Raw genomic sequence first — 25,861 nt, 5'->3', positions numbered from 1 at the left:
CACACACACACACACACACACACACACACACGCACACGCACACGCACACGCACACACACACACACACACACACACACACACACACACACACACACACACACACACACACACACACACACACTTTTGTTACTATTTTATTATATGGAGATCATGACAGTTAGCTGGGATTTGACAGCGGATGAAGAGGGGCGGGGGGGTCCGATGGGACGGGGGCGGGGTCAAATACCGCAATTCCTCCGGCCATTGGACGAGCGCGGTCACGTGAGTCACGGGTTCCTCTCTCACCCCTGCTCCGCCACTGTAGCTGGTTCATTCCAAGACTGTCGGATAAATAAAAAATCCACCAACCACAATCATCCAGAAATGGTGTAGAATATCAGGGAAACAGAGTGTGCAGCAGTGCCAGGAGCACCCGGAGGAGTACCCCACAAGGCCTACCGCCGAAAGGTATGGCGTTTAAAAACACGTTGATTTCAAGACATTCAAGTGCATGTTGTGCCTCTCAGGCGGCCTTGAGACTCCCCCAAGGCTTGCATGACGACCAAATGGTCGTAGCCTTGCCTAGTGTATCGGAACGCCGTTGAGTTGATCCAGTCTATAAGATTAAGATCCTAATCTGATCGATCGCCCCTCTCCGCGGCGCAGACACACATCATCACGTTTAGCTTGATCGCTAACGTCAACGCGTTCGGCGTTTATCGCTAACCAACCGTAGTCCGCAGCGTCTACTGTTCAGAGAGGCTCTACGGAACTTGCACTAGTACTAGTAGTAAAAAGTAAGCCTTTGCTGTGTATGTGTGTGTGTGTGTGTGTTTGTGAGAAGTTGCTGTAACTGGGAGGCTGTCTAATATGAACGGTACTACGGTACTGTTAATTCTGAGGATGTATGTACTTGGTGGTTGAACCCCATGCACTTTGAATTCGGAAGTGGGGTGGAAAATTTAGCGAAGTGGTCTTTTGAGAGGTTTCAACTTTGTCCTTTGGGTCACGACCCTTTAGATGGGGGAGGGGCCTTGCTATTTTGACAAGTGCACACTCTCATCTCTGTAGTGGGCACTGGGCAGGGGGCATGGTAGATTTGGAGCAATGTGCCCATGTCTTTTCACTGACCCAAATGTAACCAAAACAACATGAATGGATCTAATGAACCCCCTGTAATGTCCATTGTTCACTCAAGCATGTGTTTGTGTATGACAGTCACTACACGCCCCCTGCCATCATCTACCAACAGTCAGCCTGAACTCTGGAGAAGTGTGTTTGAACAGTACTTTTCTTATCGAATGAATGAATAGGCTCAACGGTGACTGTCCCCATAGAAGCTTCTAGAATTTCCATAAGGCTTCTGAGGTTAATTGCAGGGAGCCTGTTTTATCCGCTCAATATGACAGCAAGGCTATTATTACGGGATACAGTGTCTCCCTCGGGACCTTAGGTCACAGTCACACAGTGCTGGGAGAATCAGCCAAACACAATTCTTACCAATTTCATCCACATAGCACTGCAGTAGCTGAAGCTTGTCTAGTGCAATCCAGTACAATACGTTGATATATTTAGATAAGATATTGCAATTTATTAGGTATAAATGCTTTGGGCTGTGATTTAATTGTGTGTGTGTGTGTGTGTGGGGGGGGGTGTACTGTACAGTATATTTACAGTAAATAGTGATCTTATCAATACAGGGCTCAAGTCCATACATTTCAAGTAGGGACTTTCCGACTTCACTGCCTGGGATGTTATCATGGGGCAATTATGATGATTGATTAATGTAATGATTATATAATACTATATTGATATCGGCTAAAATGTACATGAGATACTTTTGCATGGCTTGGCAAATAAAGTAAAAAGAGATGTAGTCTGCACACTGTTTTGTAGCTCCCACGGGAATTTCTATTTAGATATAAGGATGACAACGTTTCGCCCCCCTATGGGTCTTTGTCAGGTAACAAAAGTCCAATCCTTAGGCATGTGCAAACTGCCATGTCTAATGTTACAATATCATTTTTGTTGTAGGCCTATATGACAGGATCATTTCTGTGCCAATCCTTCTTATTGCATAGGCTTAATTAAGGCTTTGATATCGAAATTGAGAAGTGAGAAGAAGAAGAGTAGTTGAGGGAGGATGGCATGGTGAAAGCGTTTCCATGTTGATATGAAAGGTTTTTGCTTTTTGTTTTATGTTTGAGCGCCTGGCTGTCTGCTAGGCTTATTTTACAATTGGCATGCGTTTAAATTAGATTTGTGCAATTGTGTCTTCAGGTGAACCGAACGCATACTAAAATACAGTACATTTAGTGCTGCTCATTGAAATACCTCTCCATCCCTCCTACGCACCAGCTTCCCTACTGCAAATAGTAATTTCAATTAACAGCTGTGGTTATAAAAAGCCATTATGTTATTTTGCCATCATTCCCACTCACTACAGTCACTACAGTATGTTATTGTAATGTTACTGGTGTGTTGAGTAAGGCTGGCTGGCCCCAAATATTCGGATGGTCATTTAACAGGTTTCTATTATTCAAACAATGATTTCAGTATTCAAATGTTTCAACCGCTGGCTGTTTGTGGATGTTTTGCCTAGTGTTGTGTGTGGGAGTGAAGCTAAAAAGATACAGGGACAGCCCTGAATAAGCTGCTTTTTTAATTTTTACTTTGTTTCAACAGTGAAGGTCAGTGAACAGAAATTTCCAAAGAGTTGTCAACACCACTAGCATCTATTCACTGATGTTGAATACTTTGGAATAGTGCATGACTTGCTCACTGTAAGTTGGTGAGTTCAGATCAGGTCATCATTGTTTACTTTTCTGAACTGAAAATCATCTTCCACTGTATCTTCCATCCATCCATCTGCAACCGCTTAGCCGTAGTCGGGTCGCGGGGGCAACAGCTCCACCAGTGTTCCAGACTTCCCTCTCCAGAGCAACATTAGTTCCAAGGCCAGTGAGTCGATGTGTTTCCTCGAACTGCGCCTTGGTCTGCCCCGGATCTTATCTCCTCCCAGTGTATTTTACAGATCTTTATTGTTACATCCCATTATACAGTACACAGTACAGTAAACTTTGAAAGCCAATGTTGGGCAATCAGGATGGAATATGAAATATCGGACAGATCTGTGTTGAGCACATGACTATAGACTGTGTAACGATTTGCAGAATATCTGGACAAAATATGACTGAGTAATATCAAAATGTGTTTTATAAAAGTCGGCCTCCTGGTGGCGCTATAACAGGCCAATGTGAAAAGGGTGGGATATATTCCTCATCCTAGTAGGAACGTCTGTGAAAGATCAATCAGTGTCGCTATAACAGGCTGTTCTGGAACATTTGGGGCAGAGGTTTATCGTTGGCATCCAGGGAGTGTGTGCAAAGTTTGGCATTGACCGGGTTAAGACTCATGGTGGTTTTGTGTTTTTATCACATTTATTTTATTATAATATATTTTGGTGTCACAAAACAGGAACTCGTACCACAGAAACTTTATTGTGGCTGATTATCAAGCTGTATCCACAATGATTCTCTAATAATGTTCACTGTTATCTCTTGGCCTAGCTGATCCTTTCATGTCATGACCTCGAGTCAGACAGATAAGGTGGCAGGTCCACAGCTGACACATTAACATAAATCTAGTGTGAAGCTCTTCTGATGAGGCGAAGAAAGCACTTTCACGTGTTCTTCACTGCTGCTCATGCCTTGTTTATTTTTGCCCTTGCATACGAAGCAGCCTGCATTTGATTGCCTTGATAGAGCGGTCCTGATTGAAGCAAGTTGCTAATCTGATGGCTTTGGAGGTATTTATAGATCTGAGAAAGAAGCTTTTGTCTTTCTTCCTGCTCCCCTCCCCTCTTTCTGCCAGTTTTCTCTGCATGTTTATTTTCATAGCCATTATTAGAGTCACATGGATGGATGTTTAAATTGTCCAGGATTTTAGAACTCTTGACACAACGGGATAGGGGTTGCATCCCACAGATGTAGGCAATGTCTAAAATGAACCTCAACAGAAAAAGACCAAGGTTTGCTGGGGACCATCTAGTTCTAGTGTGATAGTTTGTTGCGTTTTTGTGTGTGGCTGCTGGGGCTGGAATGAACACACACACACACACACACACACACACACACACACACACACGCGGGTGCACACACACACACACACACACACACACACTTACACGGTCACAGGCACGTGTTCAGAAAGCTGTGTACATGTACCTGGAATGTGGCCAGCCAGGGTCTCTTTTGTGTTGGCCTACTCAGCTGTGTAAGAAGGAGTGCATCTGAATCAGATGTCTCAATTACAGCTATCAGGCGGATCTGGCCGGGCAATCATGGGTATCTGATAGTTACATTACGTATTCCAACAAAGGCTGCGTGGCCTGCTTTAGTTGTGTTTGGTCATAGCCAGGACCCTTCAGCCATCTTCAACTCGTCAGGGTATATCCTACTCCTCATGCTTAACCACTCAAGTTAGAATACTGATTTTAAGAGTGGGATGGTTTATATTATTGACTGCTATTCTAAAACGATGGACTTAATGTTGGCTGGCACACAGCGATGGTGTTTTTTTTTTTTCTCAGTTTCCCCCCCTCTCCCCCTTTTTCTTTCAATTTGCCATTATCCCTGTCATTACTATAACCCCTACAGTTGGTCATATGGGAGGGTTTAGAAGAGCACAGTTTGATTCCTCCAATTGCCAGGCGCTTAATTCTGTGTCACCTGACAGTGAGGAAGTTCACTGGGAGGGCATAACGCATGCAGAATAACATGCTATCCGACCCAGTCTTCTCCCTGTTGGAACAGGTAGATACCCTGACCAGTCGCTAGTGCAGGCAAGAACAGAGACTGCCCTCCCCGCCCGGTTCCTTGAATACAGCCAGAGCACCCAGCCAAGGCGGGATGCACCACAGACAGAGGATTCAAATCTGCAGATTTGTTCCCCTGCACCTCCCAGATGCCCCTCTGAGTGGTTCATTCATTCACAGTGCTGATATTATTAAACCAGTCGTCTGTGTGGGTTAAATGTGATCAAATGCCGCTCCTCACAGAAAAATAATTATTCTAGAATGAATTGACACCGTTTGTGTATTTGGCTTCCTGCTTAAACCTAAGTTATAAGCTGTTACAGTATGTCAAAGTGTTGAAAATAACAGATTTTCACGTGAAATGTAATCTTCAAAATCTGTTCTTTTGAAGCCACATTAATTAAACGTTAATCATGTCATCATTCTACTGAACGGAGGAAATTGAAATTATATTGACTTGTTAAACATGCTTGCCCAAACAGTTTCCAGTTCTCCAGGACATGCTCGGCATATAGTTCATCTCCACCTTTAATCATGACACATACACAGTTCTTTTGGGGAAACAAACACAATTGATGATGGACCTTTGAAATCTGACAGCCCGGGGCCCCAAGTAGCCAAGACATACTTGGGTAAACAGAAATGAGAGATACAAAAAGCTGGTAAATCCCTACACTCTGCAGAGTTGTACAGGAAGATTTCCCCTGCACCTCCCAAATGCCCCTCATACAGTGAATCATTCATTCAGAGTGCTGAGATTATTAGACCAGTAGTCTGTGTGGGTTATATGATCAAATGCCGCTCCTCACACAAAAACAATTATTTAAAAATGAATTGACACTATTTGTCATGTATTTGGTCTCCTGCTTAAACCTAATTTGTGATCTGTTATGTGAAAGTGTTGCTCGTTACTTGAAAATAATAGATTATAACAGAAGTGAAATGTAATCTTGAGAATCTGTTCTTGTAGATGAGCCACATCATCGTGTTAATCATGCCATTACTCTACTGAAGGGAGGAATTTGAAATGATATTTGACTTGTTAAACATGCTTGCCCAAACGGTTTCCAGTTCTCCAGGACATTCTCGGCCTATAATCTCCATCTTTACTCATGACACATGCACAGTTCTTTTGGGGAAACAAACGCTAACCTGCAGCTTTTAGCTGCATCTCCATTTAAAAGAATCTTTGTATTTAAACAGAGATACATTCTGTAGACTTCCATCGTAGCTGCCTTTTGCTTTGATACCAGGACAGTTCAGTAGCAGACTAGAGGCCTAGGGCTTCAGTTTGTACAGGCCATTTATTTTCTTTTAGCCAGCTCTCCAGAAGAGCTTATTAGGGTGTTAGTGTTCTCAGAATTGATGATGCGTCTAGCTATTGTGCTGAAGGAGGGGTTTGTTTGTATTGGAGACCTATGCATTACCAGCCCTTTGTATCTCTCATTTCTGTTTACCCAAGTAAGTCTTGGCTACTTGAGGCCCCAGGCTGTCAGATTTTAAAGGTCCATCATCAATGGTTCATATCAAACCGAGACACATCAATCCCTATTCTTTCCACCCTAATCTGAATTTCTGACCCCCCCCCCCCCCCGCCGACCATAGTCTCCTCCGCCAGCTAATCTATATGCTAATGGATAGATTATAATCAATGGGGTTCGTGCATGGGTGGCCCCAATCAATACACTAGCACATGACTGGCTACATTTCATATCCTGTTGGGTAGAAACCTGGTATGTTCCAAACGGTTACTTTCCAGGAAATTATTGTTCAATGTAGTTATTATTTAGTCACAAGCACTTGGTAAATACTTTCATTGGTTCAATATTTCTTAAACCCACAGACACTTAACCACTTTCACTTTTGAACATCCTATATTAAAATTGGCTTATGGGTACTATAGGGATGGAGCTCGAAACCCGATACCTGAAAAGACTCGATAATTTGAGTATATTGAGTACCTGGTATCAATAAGCATTGGGCTTATGAAGCCCGTTATCGAGCATATAGGCCCATGACGTCATGTTTTTTTTAAAGAATCAAGACGAGGGGCGATCAAGAAATAAATCTAATTACTCAGCTGGCACAAAAATGTCGGTCTAAAAGTGTATTGATTGATACTTGACAACCAGTGCTGTCCGGGTAAACAAAATTACACTTTTAAAGTGATGGTATTCACATTAACCAGTTTACAGTTCCCACAAGATGATACAAAATGCTCGATAGTGGGCTCGATAAGAACCCGGCTCGATGAACCTGATCGATAAGGTGCTCGTTGCAATAAAAATGAACAACTACTGTATATGTACCATCTCGGAACCCATCAGGTTTAAAAAAAAAGAAATTGAGCTGAATCTGTATTGAGATTAGTATGACTCTGACATACTTACTTACTTACACTCTTCGCCTCCAATGGGGCAGGAGAGGGTTGGGGTTAGGTTTAGGTGTGCTGCCCCGTGCTTGCGGTTATGGTAGGGTGAGGGTTTGTGGTAGGTTGTCGTTCGGACCAATGGTATGTCGGACCAAACGCATGCACCCCAGTTCTGCGCCAGGTCAGCCCTGTTTCCTTTTCCCTGGGGGTGTCCATCTGAGGGCCACTTGGACTCTGACATAACTACACCCATATAGGCAGGACCATGGTCACGTCACTATGACTCGGACATAACCATAAACAAACACTATACGCCCATATTATATAGACAGGACCACGGCCATCCAGCCACGTCAAGATGACTCCGACAAACACAAACAAACCCTGATGCGCCCACATAATATAGGCATGTATGGACATCTGGTTGTCCGGAGCCACGTATCCGACTGCTATGCCTGCTATGATATGTCCAGACTGCCTGCTATGATATGTCCAGACTCACTCCAGACAGTTAATGTGGAGGAGTAGAAGGACCATAAGTATTAAGTATGCTATTATCAGGCCATTTCCCCAGCTGGTTTATCTCAAGCCCCTTGCACAAAAACAAAAGCATTACCATTTTACTTTTTGATGGGCAGATTGTCATTCCATTGCTTTTCTTCTTTACACCCCCCCCCCCCCCCCCCCCAATAATGAGATGGCTTTTCATCTTTTCCCCATCAGTAATGAATGTGCTACTTTACTCACACATTCCAATTTATATATAATTACGGCATTAAGCTGGACGTGATGATTTGGCTAATCCTTTAGTCGCCACAGATTTAGTCGCCATTTAGTAGGTAATGGCCTGGGTTATTTTAGAGGGCCATAATTGTTGGTAATCCCTCTGGCTCAATTGCATCTCAAAATTTAGATTACAGTCTAACTGCAATGATAATCGGTTAGATTCCCTAACTGTTCTAGACTTTGATCTAGGCTAAACAATATAAAACGAAATAAGCTGCAGATTATTTGTGAAAAATGTATGACATGCATTTAGAAAACCAGGTCTGTACATGCAAATGACCCAACCTATGTTCTAGCTGTCAAATACAGTATAAGAACAATGTCGATATTAACTCCTTTGTGTGTTGTCCAGTCATCTGGAAGAGGGCATCGAGCCACTCGATATGTTTAACAGCTAAACTGAAAATGTAAGACCTCTCCCCAAAACTGTTTATTAGCCAAAGTAGGTGAATAATATAAATACAAATCACACCCATGTGATTTGTTGTCGTACATCATCCAATAAAAAATGAATATACTTCTTCATGAATTCATTTGTCAATTTGTTATTATCTTTTAACCATGATACAATGTTTAAAAAAACCTCGTCTTTTCACCATGACCATGTAAGATGACAACCGAATTTATGTGATATATAAGCCCCGAGCTGAATTAAAACAGTTGCACTGTGTTTAGAAAACACGATTTGCTCGTCCACATATGCGTACATTTTCCTTTCATTGTCAACGGCAAATGGGACTAGAGTTCAGGACAAAAAAATATTTATTCCAAGGACAGTTTTAATTTAGGAGCATTTTGCTTAGTGACTGGTGTTGAACCTGAATAATCTGTCAAATATCCTGAGTCTGTTGTGCCACTCAAAATGCCAATGATTTCTGATTATTATATATATTTTGTCGTGTAGTGACTATTTAAGAGGGTTGAATATCAAAAAATGGTGATTATTTTCCACATTAATATGTGATGGTGGCTCTCAAAATTCAGTATTCTGGCAGAAGGGGGAGGGTAGACGGAGTAAATTCATTACCATCATCTTCATTAGAGAGGGATCCGCTGACCCAATCAGCGCGCTGCGCTTCACACAGGGATTCCATAGGCACCCCGTTGGCTGTCGCTAGGATACCAGATAATCAGGAGTCAGGCCGGGCCCTGGTTGGTGGAGTAGAGTGTTGATGCTGGGACGAGGAGCTAACTGTATCTGTGTGAATGCATGCGTGTGTGTGTGAGCGCACACATTGGGGTGTGTGTGGGGGGGTGTTAGACAACCGGGGCAGAGGGGGTTTTGGAAATCCAGTACTCAAAACACTCGCTCACTCGCTGGCTCAGTCACAACAAGCCGGAGACTCAGACAGACAGAGAGGAGCAGGAGGACCGTAGAGGAGGACAGCACAGTCCCTGGGGATGGGGCATCATACCCCTGCATCGCGTTGGGGGAGCCAGAGGAGGTAGGGGGGGAAAACACCAGGGTTAATGGGGGGGGGGGGGGGGGGGGGCTTTGTCTCAGCAACAGCAGAGTAACCCTCTCTCAGCATCATTCAAAGCCAATATCATGCACTGTGTGCTCTCTTTGCTATCGATCTACTGTACTCGTATTTTGACAAATGTGCACCTGTGTTAATGTGGGCTGTTGTATGTGTCTAGGAGGGGACTTAGGGGATGGATGCTGATGGAGCTTGCACTTGCTTATACTAGGGCTCTTAGTGTTGTAGAGACAGCCAGTCTGTCTCCCCCCCCCTGCCTCTGTCCTAACAGCTCTTGCAGACTATGGACTATGTAGATCCTCAGACGAACATCAGACAGCCGCTTATTATTACTGTATACAGTCATCATGCCGGCTTGAGCAGACCACAAGATCAATAAGTATTTTTTGTTGGCGCCCAAGCATTTACAGTTTTACACGTATCTTTTTTTTAAAAGAGAGGAGACGAGAGAGGCCTGCCTGCCTGCCACCGTGCCCTCTTGTCATTCTCAGTGGGTTCACCAGCTCTCAAGGTGTACCAGATTTGGCGCACCCATTTAATGAAAACGTTAGTCTCAGCCAGAATTTTCAAGCTTTTCAAAGGGGGCGGGGGGGTTCTCCTTAGCTCTCCTGCACTGATGGATGAGTGACTCGTCTCTGAGAGATGGGGAGGAGGAGGGGGGGGGCAGGAGGCATTATTACCAGAGGGGATTCCCTCCTCTCACCCCCACATCCCCTCACAACACGATGTGGCAATGACAACCAGACAATGGCTAAAATGACCACATACAACATGCAGGGAGAGCCATGATTGGGGATGATGATGTATACAGCCATAGAAAAATAAAACGTGCTCGAGCCAGACTGGATGTCAGCCATCAGTTTTTCACTAAAAGACTTAATTATAGGTCGGAGGCACGTTCATATGTTGTGAAATGTAGAATCCAGTACAGAACTAATGCAACACTGATGTTATGGTTTCTTTGTTTTTCGCTCATTATGGATGTAGGATTCCCATTAGTGGTTTTATTGTATTTCCAAATCTGATTGCATTGAATTTTTGTTTTGGTTAGTTTTCATATGGCGCTCAGGGTGTGTGTGTGTGTGTGTGTGTGTGTGTGTCTGTGTCAAGTACATTTTGTTTCACTTTCACTAAAAGGGTACACATACTTACTAAGCCTTCATTTCTGAGTAACTGAAAGTAACCTTGCTTTTCTAGTATGAAATGTTGACAAATTGTCTGCTGCTTTTCAGGCTTGTCTGGTTATGCCGTTTTTATAGGAGCAGCACATTATTATCACCACACAGAGCATTTTCTGAAAGTGGGCTATAGATCTGTCCCACATGTCTTAATTTAACTTGAAATAGAATACTGATGAGGTAGGGGGGGTTGGGGTGGCTTAGGAATTGCAGCACGGCAGCGTTGCTTCTCATTTAATTACTTCCATCGCGCCCTCTCTCCCCATTCCCAAACCCCTTTAATATCCATAACCCACCCACTCAGCCCACATTCGCATCCCCCTCTCTCTAGTCTCTACCCAGCAACCTCCAGCCCTTTTAACTTTACACCTCACCTATACCGCTCTAGGCCCAGAGGCTAGAAATGCCACCCTCCCGTTTTTCTGTGTCTCGCGACATGCTCTGTAGTCTGTACTAGCATCAGCTGTTTGAACCCCCACCATCAATTCCATAACCACCCACACACTCTATTAGCACAAGTATCTTTCACACACACACACACACACACACACACACACACACACACACACACACACACACACACACACACACACACACACACACACACAGTGTTTGATAACCTAACCACCACTACCTCATCTGCTTGATGACCTAGTCCTAGAACACTCTTTTTATTCTAGTTACTAGAACTATAATCTAGTATACTCATACTGAGGTCACACCAGCCCATGTTCTTCCTTATCCCATTTGTTCCAACCGTTTAAACCATCCATCTCTCTCTCTCTATCTCTTTCTCTCTCTCATTTGTATGCCCTTGCTTACAGATTCCATCTCCTCATTTCCTATCCAATCACGTCTATAACTTCAACTATCACGCCGTCCGTCTGAGGCCTTCCATCTCATCTGCTGACAACAAGCATGGAGACCCCCCCCCCCCCCCCTGTGATAAAGGATAGGGTACCAAGGGGCCATACTTAAAAAGGCTTTTACAAGGCGGCCCTAAATCTTCTACCCTCCTCATTCTCACACGCTTTTAGTTTTGATGGCTGACAAATGGGTTCAGGACAGGAAGGCCGCCGCTTTATCATGCCAGACAGTTCTTTTTGTCTTGTTACTTTCTTTGGTCATGTCTCGGTATGCTGCTTTTGTATTAGCTGTGTGCAGGATATTAAAGTTTCGATAAATACTTTACATTTGGTGTTGAAAAGAAACCTATAACTTAAGCGAGAGTAGACCAACATTGTTCGATTAAGAACAGAGTCCAGGTGAAAAATGTAACTTTGACCGGCGTCATTTCTACTCGTGGGGGAGGGGTTTGTTTATTGCCAATTTGCCATAAGAACCCCTGGCACAGAAACCCCCCACCACCACCACAACAACAACAACAATAACCCTTTTCCGCTATTAACATTCACCAAATGTAGTGTGCTTGTTTTGAGTTAAAGAGCCCTGTAATTTTTCTCTGAAGTCACTGGCATTCATTAGCTTTGAAAGCATGCATTCTTTTGTGCTTCTCATACTCACCCTGCTTTTTGGATCGGATCCAGTCCACTTTTTATCCATACAAGTCAAAACACCTTGTATAGTGTTTCAAAAAAGTGACCTGCAATCCTGTAGGTCGGACTACCAAGATGGTTTATTTAAACTGGATGGATCTCAAATTAGATTTCATTCCTCTGGTATTAATTTAACTGTGAAAACAAACAGGCTTCAAGAGGGCCATTAATTTGTGTTTGTGTGCGTGTCCGTGCCGTTGTGCATGTCCGTGTGCGTGCCCGTGTGCGTGCGCATGGCACGTGTTGTGTGGGGTAAGAAAAGCAATTCAGGAGAAGTAAATCCACTATGCAATATTGCTATGAGAAGATAATGAGTTTTCAAACCAGGTCAATTTGTCCCGTCACAACATTTGTGGTAAATGCATGTAATTAATAGCTTTATTATTATTAATACGTATTATTTTACAATGAACTTGACAGCATGGCATTGTCAGTTCATCTAAATAGAGAACGCTTCAGTGCTTGCTTCAGTTGTGGAATGAAAGGAGTGGTTATTTTTGCCGGACCATGTGCTATTTCTGTAGAAAGGGGAAACATACACAGGTAATGGTAATTTTGCCTCTGGCCCTCGGGGGGGTGGGGGAGACTTTCAGGGAGACGTTTCATCATAATTCTGTAGAATACACATACGGTATTCAGAGATACTCTCACATGCACGTGCCTGCACATTATTTGTTTCATTAACAATAAATAAATATCCTTTACACTTACACTAAGTAAACTGCACGGATGCATAATACTTTATAGCTCATATGATCTTAAATGCCCCGACTCTCTGTATGTGTGATTGTGTGTGTATGTACTTTACGTCTGTAATCCCCCTAACTCAAGAAACTTTCACCCCCCGACTTCAAATTCTACACACGCGTTCCACACCACCACAGGGAGTACACTGCCCGGCCTTGAGTCGGGCAAATGCCCCTAGGGCTCCTTATGAGTTTTCCAGGTGGTCCCCAGCAAAATAAGGAGCAGTTGAGGCACTAGCTTTAATTTATAAGCTCACACACAACGCGTTGCCAAATGTGAGTTAGTAGATCTGCTTTTTTCCGAACATTTAAAAAAATCTTTATTTTTTTTTAATAAATCTTCTCTTAGATTGGCGTCCGCTGCCAAATATACGGTGTATACATTTGTGCCGTCCTTGACATGATGTTTGAGAACCACTGCCCTAATGGACACACACTTTGCCTACCTGTGCCTACAAATACCATGTGGCTTCCTCAGAGCTCAGCTAGACTTGTTTTTGTCGTCTGTCACTGTGAAGTACATTAAGTGTACTTGTGGTCTGAAATGTCAAACATTTACTTCTGACCCTGTCCATCTGACAAAGACATAACATTCTTCTCCTCTTGGTCAAAGACGGCCTGAATTTTGGCTCGGAATTGCAGGTATTTTACACGATTTATTTGATTCCCACTTAAAATGGAGGAGATTCCCCACACAGCGATGTTAATCAGCCAGTGAGAATGTTGGAACACTGCCTGGAAATGCTGTGATGGACTGTGATCTCTCTCCTCTCTACAGAGCATTTAGGGTTAGGGTTTCTCTACAAAGCTATGAGTCTATGTTCATCTAGACTACTTATCATACAGTCATACGTCATATGACGGACTGTCTCACACTGAAAATGGCAGATCTATAAGCTTGCAATGTAGAGTGACTGAGCTTGTATTTAGACTATTTTCTGTATTCATCATATATCGTATACTGGGCTTAATAGTAATACTTTGATTCAAATCTGTGATTTGTACTTGAAAATGAAAAGGTGCTTTTCAGCAGAATTGATCTAAGAAGAAAGTTGACTCCTGGTGCAGAATTCTAATGTGTCTTGCCTGTAGGCATTAGCAGAAGAAAAACAGTAGCTTAACATTCCACACAGCAACGGCTTCCTCCATAGGAGCTTTCAAATACAGATTGGTTTAATTTATTGGAGAAAAAAGCTTCATCACTGCGAAACGGGTGTACCAGATAAGACATTTAACAAACTAAACCTTTATTGATCTCTGGAGGGAGATTCAGGTCATAGCAGCACCACCAGTAAGAATGTAACACAGGGACCAAACCAAGATAAATAAGAGAGAATAGAAATTGAACTTATATTCTGGCACTAGACATTTGCACTGCGTCCATGAAGGAGAGTACCATTATATACAGTCAGTGTCAATAAATATAACTGTTCAGATAATAATAAGAATGTCACTAAACACATCCATTGCCAATAAATATATGAGTAGCTTATATGTTATGTATTGAATTGTACAGTATGAATGATGTGTCCTTCCGTTCCTCCAGGCACCGGAGAGCCATTCAGAAGAGCCGGGGGTCAAAGGTGAGAAGAGCAGAGGGTACCATGGAGAGTGAGCCGGGGACCCCTGCCTCTACGACGGGCAGCACAGGAACCACAACCACGCCCAGCACCAATACCAGCACAAGCAGCACCGCTGCCAGCAGCAGCAGCACCACTACCAGCAGTTCTAATAGTAGTAGTACTGCTAGTAGTAGTACTACTAGTACTAGTAGTACTACCATGGGAAGACAGGCAATACCTCAGATATCCGTCTACAGTGGGATTTCTGACCGACAGACAGTTCAGGTATGTTCCTTCTGCGATGAAAAATGTGTGGCATGTGTTGTCTCATGCACTAACAATCCAGCACAGGCACACTTAAGTGTTGTGCTTCTACTGCCCTCTGTTGGTACATTTCGAGCCATCCTTCCCAGAGCAGTAGGTGGATTTGCACCACTCTCCTCTTCCATGAATCAAGACGGCAGGTATTTGAATTCCACAGCCTTCTGATGAAACTATCGTGTTAAAGTAGTAGTGCATGTCGAATGCAAAGATTATGTTTTAAAGTTTAGTTTGTTTGCACAAAAACAGAACAAGTAGCATAATGCGCAATACACACTGCGAGTAGGGCAACCCTCCGGGGGGGAAACAAAATGTGCCAAAAAGTGTCAAGCCGACCCTCCTAATAACAATTTTCTCCGTGGCTCTGCCGCGTAATAATGCACGCCCATGTGTGCGTCCTTACAAATGGCGAAAGTAGCCGATCTGCATAGATAACGCAGCGCTCTCGGGACACACACACACACACACACACACACAAATATATGCGAATGGGGCAACCAAATCGTCAGCGACGTCCCTGTTAAAAACAACTAAATCCAAAAAGCTCTGAGGGCCCTATTTTCGGCAGTCCCTTACTCCTTATCCCTAAACTTCTTTGCATTTTTCTACTATTTTGAAAAACACAAGTTAATAGTGATGTAGAAAGCCTAGTTGTAGATAGCCTAGTTGAACAAAGGAAAAAAGGTTTTTCAAAATAGTAAAAAAAAAAAAAAGGCAAATAAGTTTAGGGATAAGGGGTAGAGCACTGGTGAAAATCGGGCCCTGAGACTTATCTCCATTATCCTCTGTTGTAGTGCTCTTGACCCCCTAGAATTATCCCCTTCCACGGCGGGGGTCACCCTGCTTTTTATGCTGTGACAATGCCACTCTGGCCTGGTGGATCCTCTTTCCAGCAATTAAGTCATTGAAGTCATTGTCATCCAGCAGCAGCACACTCAGCCTAAAGCCACAGCGGTCGTTTAAGATCAGCAAGGGCTTGCAAAAATGTGTCTACTACGTACAGAATCCTCTCATCTTGTTCCCCATGAGGTTTGGGTCTGGGTGGTTTTAAAATCCATTAGGCCACAGGTCAAAGTTGCACTCTGGTTGCCTGGCAACCAGGCGGAGGCTGTCATTCAATGTCAGGGATGGCGGGTGAATAGACAAGAGAGACATTCTGGTGCACGATGAGTTCTGTTCCTGGTAAAGAAGGGATAATTCATTCTGTGACCCCTTCCCTGCAATTACCTACTTGAGAAAATATACATTTCTCAACACTGAATGAATGGAGCAGGTTATCTTCAGTCTCTTTGCTCTTACCTGGGAAAAGCTATACATATTGTTTAGACATTGTTGACTAATGTTGTCTAACCTGTCTAGACTATTCTTTGACATTTTTGACATATCTAACCTGTCTAGACTAGAGTCTAGACATTGTTAGAGATTTTTGTAGACATTTTTGACATGTCTAACCTGTCTAGACGTTGTTAGCGATTTTTGTACAATTAGACACAATAGTGTCTCTGATTCTGACTTTGAACAAAATATTAATTTCACACAGAATTGTCTCTGTCAGCAATAAACGACATGTGTGACATGCTGTTACATGAAGTCTGAAGTCAAAATCTGTAACTTAGCTGGGAGGGAAATCATCAAAATTGTTCACTGGAAAGGTATCATTTTGAAGATACCATGCCAAAAATCTAAAACCAAGTACATCATTGTTGTGATATTTAAATATTAAATCCCAGTTTATAGGCATTTTAAGCTCTCGGCAGCCATCGTGGACGCCATCTTGAGAATGATGCCTTTCCAGAGCGAACTTGGATTTTCAACATTTTCCCCTAAATCAATGAGGTGGATTAACTGTTGCAGCCCTGCTGCCACTCGACCAACTCCACAGTCACACTGTGGTGTTTGTCCCTTCCTGAAGGTGATCCAGCAGGCCTTGCACGGCCGTCCCAACACGGCGGCGCAGTACCTGCAGCAGATGTACGCGGCGCAGCAGCAGCACCTCATGCTGCAGACAGCAGCGCTGCAGCAGCAGCACAACCTCAGCGCCGCTCAGCTCCAGAGCCTGGCCGCCGTGCAGCAGGTCAGCACCAGGCCTGTCACTGTTATTACATTTAGTTGAGATAACCGTAAAAGTATTTTTGCCTAATCGTCAATCGCTTCCAAGTTGAAAAATGTCCACAGTCCGTCCATACATAAGAAATCACACCCGTGTGAAGTGAGGGGCGCTCTTTATCATCATACGTCGTCGTCATCATCTCATTCTGGCCAATCTCAATTCGCATTCTCACTTTTGTCGTTTACACAAACCCTCAAAGCTGGACATAGGAGGGTCTAGCGCCCTCCTATGATTTGTAATCGTGAAAGCCTTAGTCAGTACATGTTCACCTGTAGCTCAGCGGTTCTCAGCCTGTGGGCCGTGAGGGTGTTGCAAATAATTGGTGAAACAGTAATATTTTAATGATAATATATATATAACAACATTAATATTAAAAAGTGATTATATCAGCCAAATGGCTGCCATGTTGGAGCAATCATCACAAACCTGTCTGTGTGATCCGTATTGAACTGCGACTATCAAAAGTCGCCGTCCTAGTTGGGTCTAAATATGGGTTTCTGTATTTTGGGTTAATTGCCCAGCCATATACTATTTTGATACTTTCTACCAAACATGCTGATTCGTTGCAACTTACTGAACTTGACGGCTACATTTAAAGTAATTGGACCAGTAATTCACAGTCATGTGCAGACTTGGATATAATCACATTTTTATGTTTTGACTGGAGGTTTATTTACTGTATGCTGCCATTAACCCATTCTGACCGGGCACCCATTTTGGTGTTTAGCATCATGTTATGCTTTACCTATTGAAAAATAGCAGATCTACAAGCTCATATCGCGCCACCGAGTGGCGCGATACGAGCTTGTAGGTCTGCTATTTTTGAAAAATTCGAAGAACGACTGACATTTTTAGAATCTGATCTCAGGTCAGAATGGGTTAATCAGACCAGTGTGTGTCCAGTGGAAACCTCGTATGAATCTGATCTCAGGTCAGAATGGGTTAACAAGCTCTTGCCCTCTGTCTAACTGCACCAGGCCAGTATTGCTGCAGGCAGACAAAGTGTCTCCCAGAACAGCACTTCATCACAACAAACGGGATCCTCTCAGGCTACGGTGAGGGAAATCTACAGTCTTGCACGCTCAGTTTGACACAGGGCTGTTAGTGGTCCGATCTGTTACGAGCTCCGATGCTCTCACAAGCTCTCAACGCGTCGAGATGCCACTTGTTGTGAGCTTGTAGATCGGCTTTTGTCTGTGTTTTTGCCAAGCATCATCGTACGGCGAAAAATAACCTGGGGCTTAAGTGGTTAATCAGACTAATTCATTTAAGTCTGATTATAAAATAAATCTATTAGAATGTTTTTACGTCAATTCGTGACGATAATGAATCTACAAGTAAAATTAAAAACAAAAAAAAAGGATCTTACTGCAGTCAGTTCTGAGATAATTTGATTACCTCTGTCGAACACAGTAGTCTGCTGTTCATGCGTTTTCTCAGCAGATGTTTACAAACCTCGTCCCTCTATTCTCCATTGTACATGTTTCCCCCAATCAGATCAACCTGACCACCTCTCCAGCTGCAGCCCAGCTGATCAGCCGAGCGCAGAGCATCAGCTCCGCCCCCCCCGTCACTATTTCCCAGGCCGTGCTGCTGGGCAGCCCCTCCAGCACCACCCTCACTGCCAGCCAGGCACACATGTACCTCCGTGCACAGATGGTGAGACACTGACAGCCGCAGCCAGGGCACCAGGGCATCATGCCCGCTGGCGCTTGTACACAACCACTTAGCCCTATTCTGCCCTACAGAGCCAAAGTGCAGTAGTAACTAAGATGATAAATGGGTTTAAAAGTGTTTCAACTGGTCAGCCAAATGAGATATTGGCATATAAGTGATATTACATGCAAGCGTTGTGTGCACGCAAGCGAGCGCACAAACTCCAACCTTTGTCCTCTTGTATGCAGAATGCATGCGTAAATAACATATATATATATATATACAGTATGCTCTAGCTAGGTTGTTTCCAACCCTTTTCCCTTTCCGCCCTACGTTTATTTTTTACATCTGACAAACGCTGAGACCCTCCACATGTATGCACACACACACACACACACACGCACACACGCACGTACACATACAGTATATGCACACATTTAGTATATGCACACATTTGTGTTAACCACTTAAGCCCTACACTTCCCTTATGATCAATAGCAAGTAGATGAGCTATTTTTTAAGCTTTTTTGAATAATATTGAGTAAAAATGTTTTCTATACGACAGCTTTGACTGATATCACATTGAGAACATACAGTTAGACAGTGGATGAAAGAGAGTTATGATTTTGTGCAACCCAAAATTAAATAAGGGCCTAGGTGTGTGCATGTGTCGTGTGTTGGCCACTCAATGTGTATTTGCCATAGGAGATGAGAGTTTGTGCGGTTTTCATGTCACTACTCTGGCAGCTCCGCCTTGTTGTTGTTGTTGTTAATGAGTTTCACCCGACTGGTCCCGCAGGATTAATTACAAACATGAGGAAGAGAGTGCTTGCAAGGGTTATAACTTACATTAACTTTTCGTGCTTTTTCAGTAGGTGATCTAAAAAGACTTAGATGGTAGGAATGTAGTGCCTGTATACAACATAGGAACTTGGAAGGCATGGGGGTTCACTTACAGGACAGACCCATTTTGGTTGATATTTTAGTTTATATCATATCTGTCCCTAATGTGCTGAGGACACTTCAAGCTTTTGTTTCTGGCTGTTTATCCTGTTGAGTTGTTTAAAGCCCCCACATTTAAGCAAGAAGTAAATGCATTTTCAGTGCTCTGTCCACCATATTCTCATATTGCTGGATGGCTGCCAGATCAGCATTAGTTGAGCCTAATTTATGTTCAGTACGCCTAAAATGGCTAACCTACAACATGGCAACGGAAGTATCAATCAGGCTTTTGCTGGCACTTTGGGTACAGTTGTGGCTGTAGTCCTTCTGGCAGACATGGGGGCCGGGGTGACACGCAGCAAAGGTCGTCTGGATTGGGACTCGAACCCGCGACACACTGGCAAGATGGATTACCATTCTAGGTGCCCAGATGGCTACGCCAGCCACCTGGTCCAGAAATTATTTTTAGAGTTTGTTTTACGGATGATTTAGTGTTCCACTGCATGGTTCATTGTGCACTGGTATCATGTAGCGATTATAGCGGATCTTCAAGCTCACTGTGTGTTTGTGTGTGTGTGTGTGTGTGTGTGTGTGTGTGTGTGTGTGTGTGTGTGTGTGTGTGCGTGTGCGCGTGCGTGTGTCTCTCCCCCCCAGGCCCAGCAGAGCAACCTCGTCCAGGTGGCTAGGAGTCTGGGCCGGGCCGTTCCTCTCTCTCCACAGCTCATCTTCACACCAACCGCAACGGTGACGGCCGTACAATCAGAGAGCTGCTCACAGGTAAGCAGCTGGCTCAATGACTGAAAAAACAGTGAAGACAGTTTAGAATAATAGATGTTCCATGTAGGGGAAAAAATATAATTTATAAGGTAATTAAAAAAAACAATAATCTATCGCTATTTTGGGCATGCCATTATAGATGATTTTCCAAAATATATTTGTGAGAATAGCAGATCTACAAGCTTGTATTATAATATTATATAATAGGTTATTATATTTAGTTTAGAAACGACACTAAATGCTTTAAGCACTAGACTACAGTATATTTTGTTCAATGGCAAATTGATAAAATAGAAGATCTAGAATCTCAACATGGCTCATCGCAATGTGTTGTGAGCTGATAAAGCTGCCAATTTAATTATTTATGTATTAATTTTAATTTTTTTAATGAGATGCCCAAAATGGGGTTTCCAGGTTGAAAGTGGCTCAGAATATTCAGTAATCTAAAACTGTATTATTGTAGTAACATTAACGTGCACTAGAGGGCATCATATGGCAGGCAGAATCAGATGCTAATGGAAAATATTAATGTGGGCATTTATGTGATGAAATTTTTCTGTCATAGTTTTTCCTAATAAGTACACATAAAGCATTATCTCTGTCTCAGATAGGTAAAAAAAAAAGCACACTTTATGTTCATTACATCAACAGAGGAACTCGATGTATAGATATTTATTTAATATAGAGCCAAAACAGAAAAGTCACCTGCATAGAGCCCCGGTGGGCTTTGCTCAACAGAATATGGAGTTTTAAGTGGTTAAATGATCATCCCACCCAGTTCCAACTAATCTGTGCATCCAACAATCCTCCTGTCCATGTGTACAGTATCTCTGTAGAACCAGATCAACAATTCTGTCTACTGTCCTTGCGTACCTCCTGTAGAGCCAGGTCCAGAACATCAACAATCCTCCTGTCCCTTGTGTATCTCTGCAGAACCAGGTCCAGAACCTGGCTATTCGCGGCCAGCAGGGGGCCCCCATGTCCTCCTCTCAGACCCAGAGCCTGCAGGCACTGAGCTTGAAGCAGACCCCTGTCCCCATCCAGCCCGCCTCATTGATCAAGAATGTCAGCCAGGGGTCCCAGCAGCAGGGCTCTGTAGGGGGGAGGTCTGCCTCCTCTGACAGCCTCATTGAAGGAGGGAGGAAAGGGGAGAACGCTGGGCCGGCGGTCGCCATAAACATGAGTCGCAGTGTCACAGCCGTCGGCGCACAGCCGCTTATTGCTCCAGGTATGTAGAACTTCAAAACGGCTATACCGCATTATTATCGTGTTTTGATTAATTGGCATTTTTACTAGACAATCCGGTTAGACACTCCAATACATACAAGTACCTTCAGTTTTTATTTTATTGATCTATAAATGGTCAAGGTCAGCAGCCAATAGTGGCCAGCGGATGGAGAAGCTAGTTTCCTACTTGAAGTCTTTTTGCTTTGATAAGAGATTTACAGTTCATGGTTATGTTATCAGTAGTATCAAGTATGATACAAGAGATAAAAAGAGATTACTTCTAAGAGTCCACTCGCTATTCTTAGCTGGTATGTGGGGTTTTTTTGTATGCAGAGATAAAACTAAATATTCACTGCTGTGGCTCTTTGCTGTCATTTTCATTGGCTGATACATCAAAACTGCCAAATGGTCTGCAAACCAATGCACTCCCACTCCCTTTATGTAGCAGATGTACACTTGAAGCCTCAAATTATCCTTGGGGCTTCGGGCAGTCATCACATATAGAAGCTGCATGCCCCTGTGTTTACAGTAAGATAAGAATAGAGAGTTGTTGTTGCTTTTTGATAGATTTTTCCACTGTATATACGTGTGGCATGTCTGGACCTGCACCACACATAACCACACACTCACTCACTCACTACTGTGTGTTAGAAGAGAGAAGGAGAGTGTGGCTGATCCTGTCTGGAACATTACACTCTGCGCATTGCCTTGATTCCCCCATGATTTCATCCCCTGCATCAGAGGTGCATTTTATTTTCCCTTTGACACTTATTATACATCGAAACCACCACTACAAGGCTTATTTTATAAATATACTATAACAAAAATGTTTATAAATAGTGCTCACATTGCGGGGAGCTTGTGGATCATCTGTTTTAGCTACTTTTGATCATTCCTTTTAGGGACACTAGGCAGATTATGTGCAGATTATGATTTTGTTGCCCAATTAACCAATTAGGCCTAGGTTATTTTCAAGGATTTTCAATGACTGACATACCCAACGTCAATCCTGAATAGCTCCACAACTGTAAGGTCTAACATTACAAGTTACAACAGTAAGGTCTGGATACACAATCTTGGTGTCTATAGATGGATAGATACCACCTGGGAGAATGCAGATACAATTTCACCAGGCCAGAGTTACAGCAGAAATTCAAAGGTGTACCTTGGTCCAACTCTGAATTGCACCTCCTCCAAATGCCATTTAGCCAGCAGAAATTTCTAAATTGTGCCAAATAGATTTTTTTGGCCTAAAAACAGGGATGGATTCTGAATGTAATACTACTGATTTTCATTACAAGAGAAAATGTTATACCGTATTATGAAATTGTAACCAAAACTACATGATTGCTAAGCTGTGAAAAACACCACCACACATGAGCCTTTGTAGACCAGTTATTGTGTGCCTGTAAAGGCCTATTCATAGTCTAGATTTTCGGTGGTGAGGTGACCACCGCTCCGGTGGTGAGCTGACCACCGGAGCTGAAATAACGTTGAGCGGTGGTGAGTAAAAACAGTGGTTCGGTGGTGGTCACCCCACCACCGAAAATCCAGACTATGTATGAGCCTTAAGTCAGCAGCTTTTCTCCCTTAAAAAGATTTTGAATGCATGAATATCTGAATATGCCAGAAGTTTACACTGATTAACTGCGGGTTGAGCATGTGAGCACACAACTGTGGCTTTGTCCGGCTTTCTTGCCGTAATGGATTTACATGAAATGAAAGCGGGATGGAAGCTGAAAACATGGCTGCGTGCTGTCTGAAAAATTAACATGGGTTGCCATGGCAGGCAACCACGACGGACAGGTGTGCTTGTGTGAGATGCTGAGGGAAGAATGTTGAGGATTAGGAGAGAACAGGGCCATGGTGTGCTGCCGGAACGCAAGACAGGGCGAAGACTTTCTCTTTACAAGTTGATCGTGACTGAAAGATTCCGAACTTTGATTTACAGCATCCAATTATGCAAGGAAAGCAACCCATGTTTTATTACAGGCCATGGTTACCCGCGATGGTTACCCGTCAGTTTAGACAAACCAAAGATTTGGCAGTAAGGCTAGTGGCACATGGAAAATAACGTCAACTAAAATCAACTTCTTTGCACATTGCAAAGAAGTTGATTTCAATAATGTTTTACTGTTCTTCAGAATGTGGGCATGAACGCCAAAAAGTCATCTACTTTGCGGTGTGCAGACTTAATTTCACTAGTTATTTTGTATGAATGTTGTCCTGCAGCTATCCTAAATTGTTGGACATGCATGTTCTGTTCATTGCATTATAAGTTGTAGATGTTACCCATAACATTAGTTTTCCAAGGTTCCAAGGTTGTAGATGTTACCCATAACATTAGTTTTCCAAGGTTCCAAGGTTGTAGATGTTACCCATAACATTAGTTTTCCAAGGTTCCAAGGTTGTAGATGTTTTGGACATAGCATACGGCTCCATTTTCGTCACTGCTATACCTCTTATCCCTAAACTTCTTTTCCTTTTTTTTTTTTTTTTTTTTTTACTATTTTGCAAAACATTTTTAAATAGTTAAAATGGCCAGTCTTACAAGCTCAATGTGTCGATGTAGATTGGCTAGTTGAACTATTAAAAAAAAAAAAAAAAAATAGTAAAACAAAAGGCAAAGAAGTTTAGGGATAAGGGGTTTAGCGGTGACGGAAATGGAGCCCATAGTACCCAGGCTCTGCATCTACAGGCCAAGTATAGACACCTGGGAACACTGGTGACTGGTAGGGTTTCAGTGCTTAAAGAACAGAGGTGTAATATCTCAGTCACTCTCATTGTCAACATCAGCAGCTCTGCCCCATGATCAAACACAATGTGAAACAAGACAATGCACATTCGGAAAGAGCAGGCGTGGTTTATTGTGCCGTGGACTCGTTTATTTTTGGTTCGGGGTTGTAATTGAGCCGTCAGAGGGAAGGGAGAGAGCAAATCTTCTGGGAGCTGTGTTGTTGTAATTCCAACCACCACAGACTACAGAGCGTTTATCTTGAATATGGAGCGGACAGGGAGGCAGCTGTTCCACTGCATGGTTCATTGTGTTTCTTTAGTGTTTTTGCAAAGCACCACCTCATAGGCTAAATGGCACAGATTACATTTACACAGAGTGATGGCTTGTCGGCATGTTGGCTTATGAATGTAGCTGCAGACAACGGCATCCAATAGCTGCCAGGTTGAAGTTGGACATTATTACAAAAATAAATGAATAGATAACGAAAGGCAGGCGATGCTGTTATTTGTAAAAAGAATAAAAATAAAGAAAGAAAAAACATCCAGCATGAAGCCCCCATTTTCTTCTTTGGGTTCATGTAGTTGTTACTTGTTAGTTGGACAGAAGGCCAGAGACTATATATGTTTTCGTCCCTGTGTGACTGTGAGCAGCTAATCTCCTGCACCGCTGGACGGATCGACATGAAACATTCCCCTCACAATTAGTATTCTTTTCAAAACGTGTGCGTGTGTGTGCATGTTTTCTTCTTTTCAAAACCTTACACACATACACACCCGTTTTGAGGGAAAGTGTGAGGGCAAAGTTTCATGACACACACACACGCGTCTAGAAAGTGTTTCACTGAAATAGTAAGACAAGGCAGTAGCCATGGTGAGAATGTGGAAACTCTGGGATTTTCCAGGGATGTTAAAATCCCATTGGGAACATGTAGAGTGCTTTCCTAGAGACAACAACAGATTGTGTGTGTGTGTGTGTGTGTGTGTGTGTGTGTGTGTGTGTGTGTGTGTGTGTGTGTGTGTGTGTGTGTGTGTGTGTGTGTGTGTGTGTGTGTGTGTGTGTGTGTGTGTGTGTGTGTGTGTGTGTGTGTGTGTGTGTGTGTGTGTGTGTGTGTGTGTGTGCGTGTGCGTGTGCGTGCGGTATCTATAGATATTAGACAGTACACACACTGTATAAGTATGTGTGTGGGCGTAGGGGCATGAGTCATTCCACTCCTTAATCCCAGGGCCTTGAGGGGGAATAGCATTTAAATTAATTTCCCTCTCTTCCTCGACCCCTCTCTCTGTTCCTCATTAAGGGGCCTGAGAAAGCTGTGGAGATTCACTGAGGGGGCTGGTTCTTGTATGATATCCCCCGGTTATGTTCAGAGCCGGCAGATTGATGGATGTTATTATTCTCCCAAGCATCCGTTTATGTTTTCATGTAGCTCCGAAAAGTGTAACCAAATCAAATGGATGCGTCCTCCGGCTCCTCAAGATTTAATTAGCTGATTATTTCGCTGGTTATGAAGACTAGATTGTAAATAAAGTAATGTTATAGTAACATATAGGATAATAAACCTCACAATTAGTATTCTTTATGTTTTCTTCTTTTCAAAACCTTACACGCATAGTCGTCGC

General features: G+C 43.1%; 1 protein-coding gene across 2 annotated transcripts in view; it reads left to right on the top strand.

Moving 5' to 3' along the window:
• Positions 1-315: 315 nt before the first annotated feature.
• The window catches only part of phc2b (polyhomeotic homolog 2b), a 38,889-nt gene continuing 13,343 nt past the window's right edge, over positions 316-25,861 (top strand). Inside the window, exons 1-7 of one of the 2 annotated variants that reach the window (XM_080787396.1) lie at positions 316-447; positions 14,460-14,760; positions 16,709-16,870; positions 17,884-17,961; positions 18,404-18,565; positions 20,159-20,281; positions 21,215-21,509. In XM_080787396.1, the coding sequence (XP_080643522.1) occupies positions 14,518-14,760; positions 16,709-16,870; positions 17,884-17,961; positions 18,404-18,565; positions 20,159-20,281; positions 21,215-21,509 (1,063 nt within the window). In that variant the 5' untranslated portion in view covers positions 316-447; positions 14,460-14,517. Of the gene's footprint in view, positions 448-758; positions 777-14,459; positions 14,761-16,708; positions 16,871-17,883; positions 17,962-18,403; positions 18,566-20,158; positions 20,282-21,214; positions 21,510-25,861 lie in introns of those variants that run through there. The other variant, XM_080787397.1, reaches the window with a different exon arrangement.

Source organism: Protomyctophum bolini, assembly GCF_963924005.1.
Source record: "Protomyctophum bolini genome assembly, chromosome: 2".
NCBI classification, from domain to species: domain Eukaryota; kingdom Metazoa; phylum Chordata; class Actinopteri; order Myctophiformes; family Myctophidae; genus Protomyctophum; species Protomyctophum bolini.
This window is presented reverse-complemented; position numbering and strand designations above follow the sequence as displayed.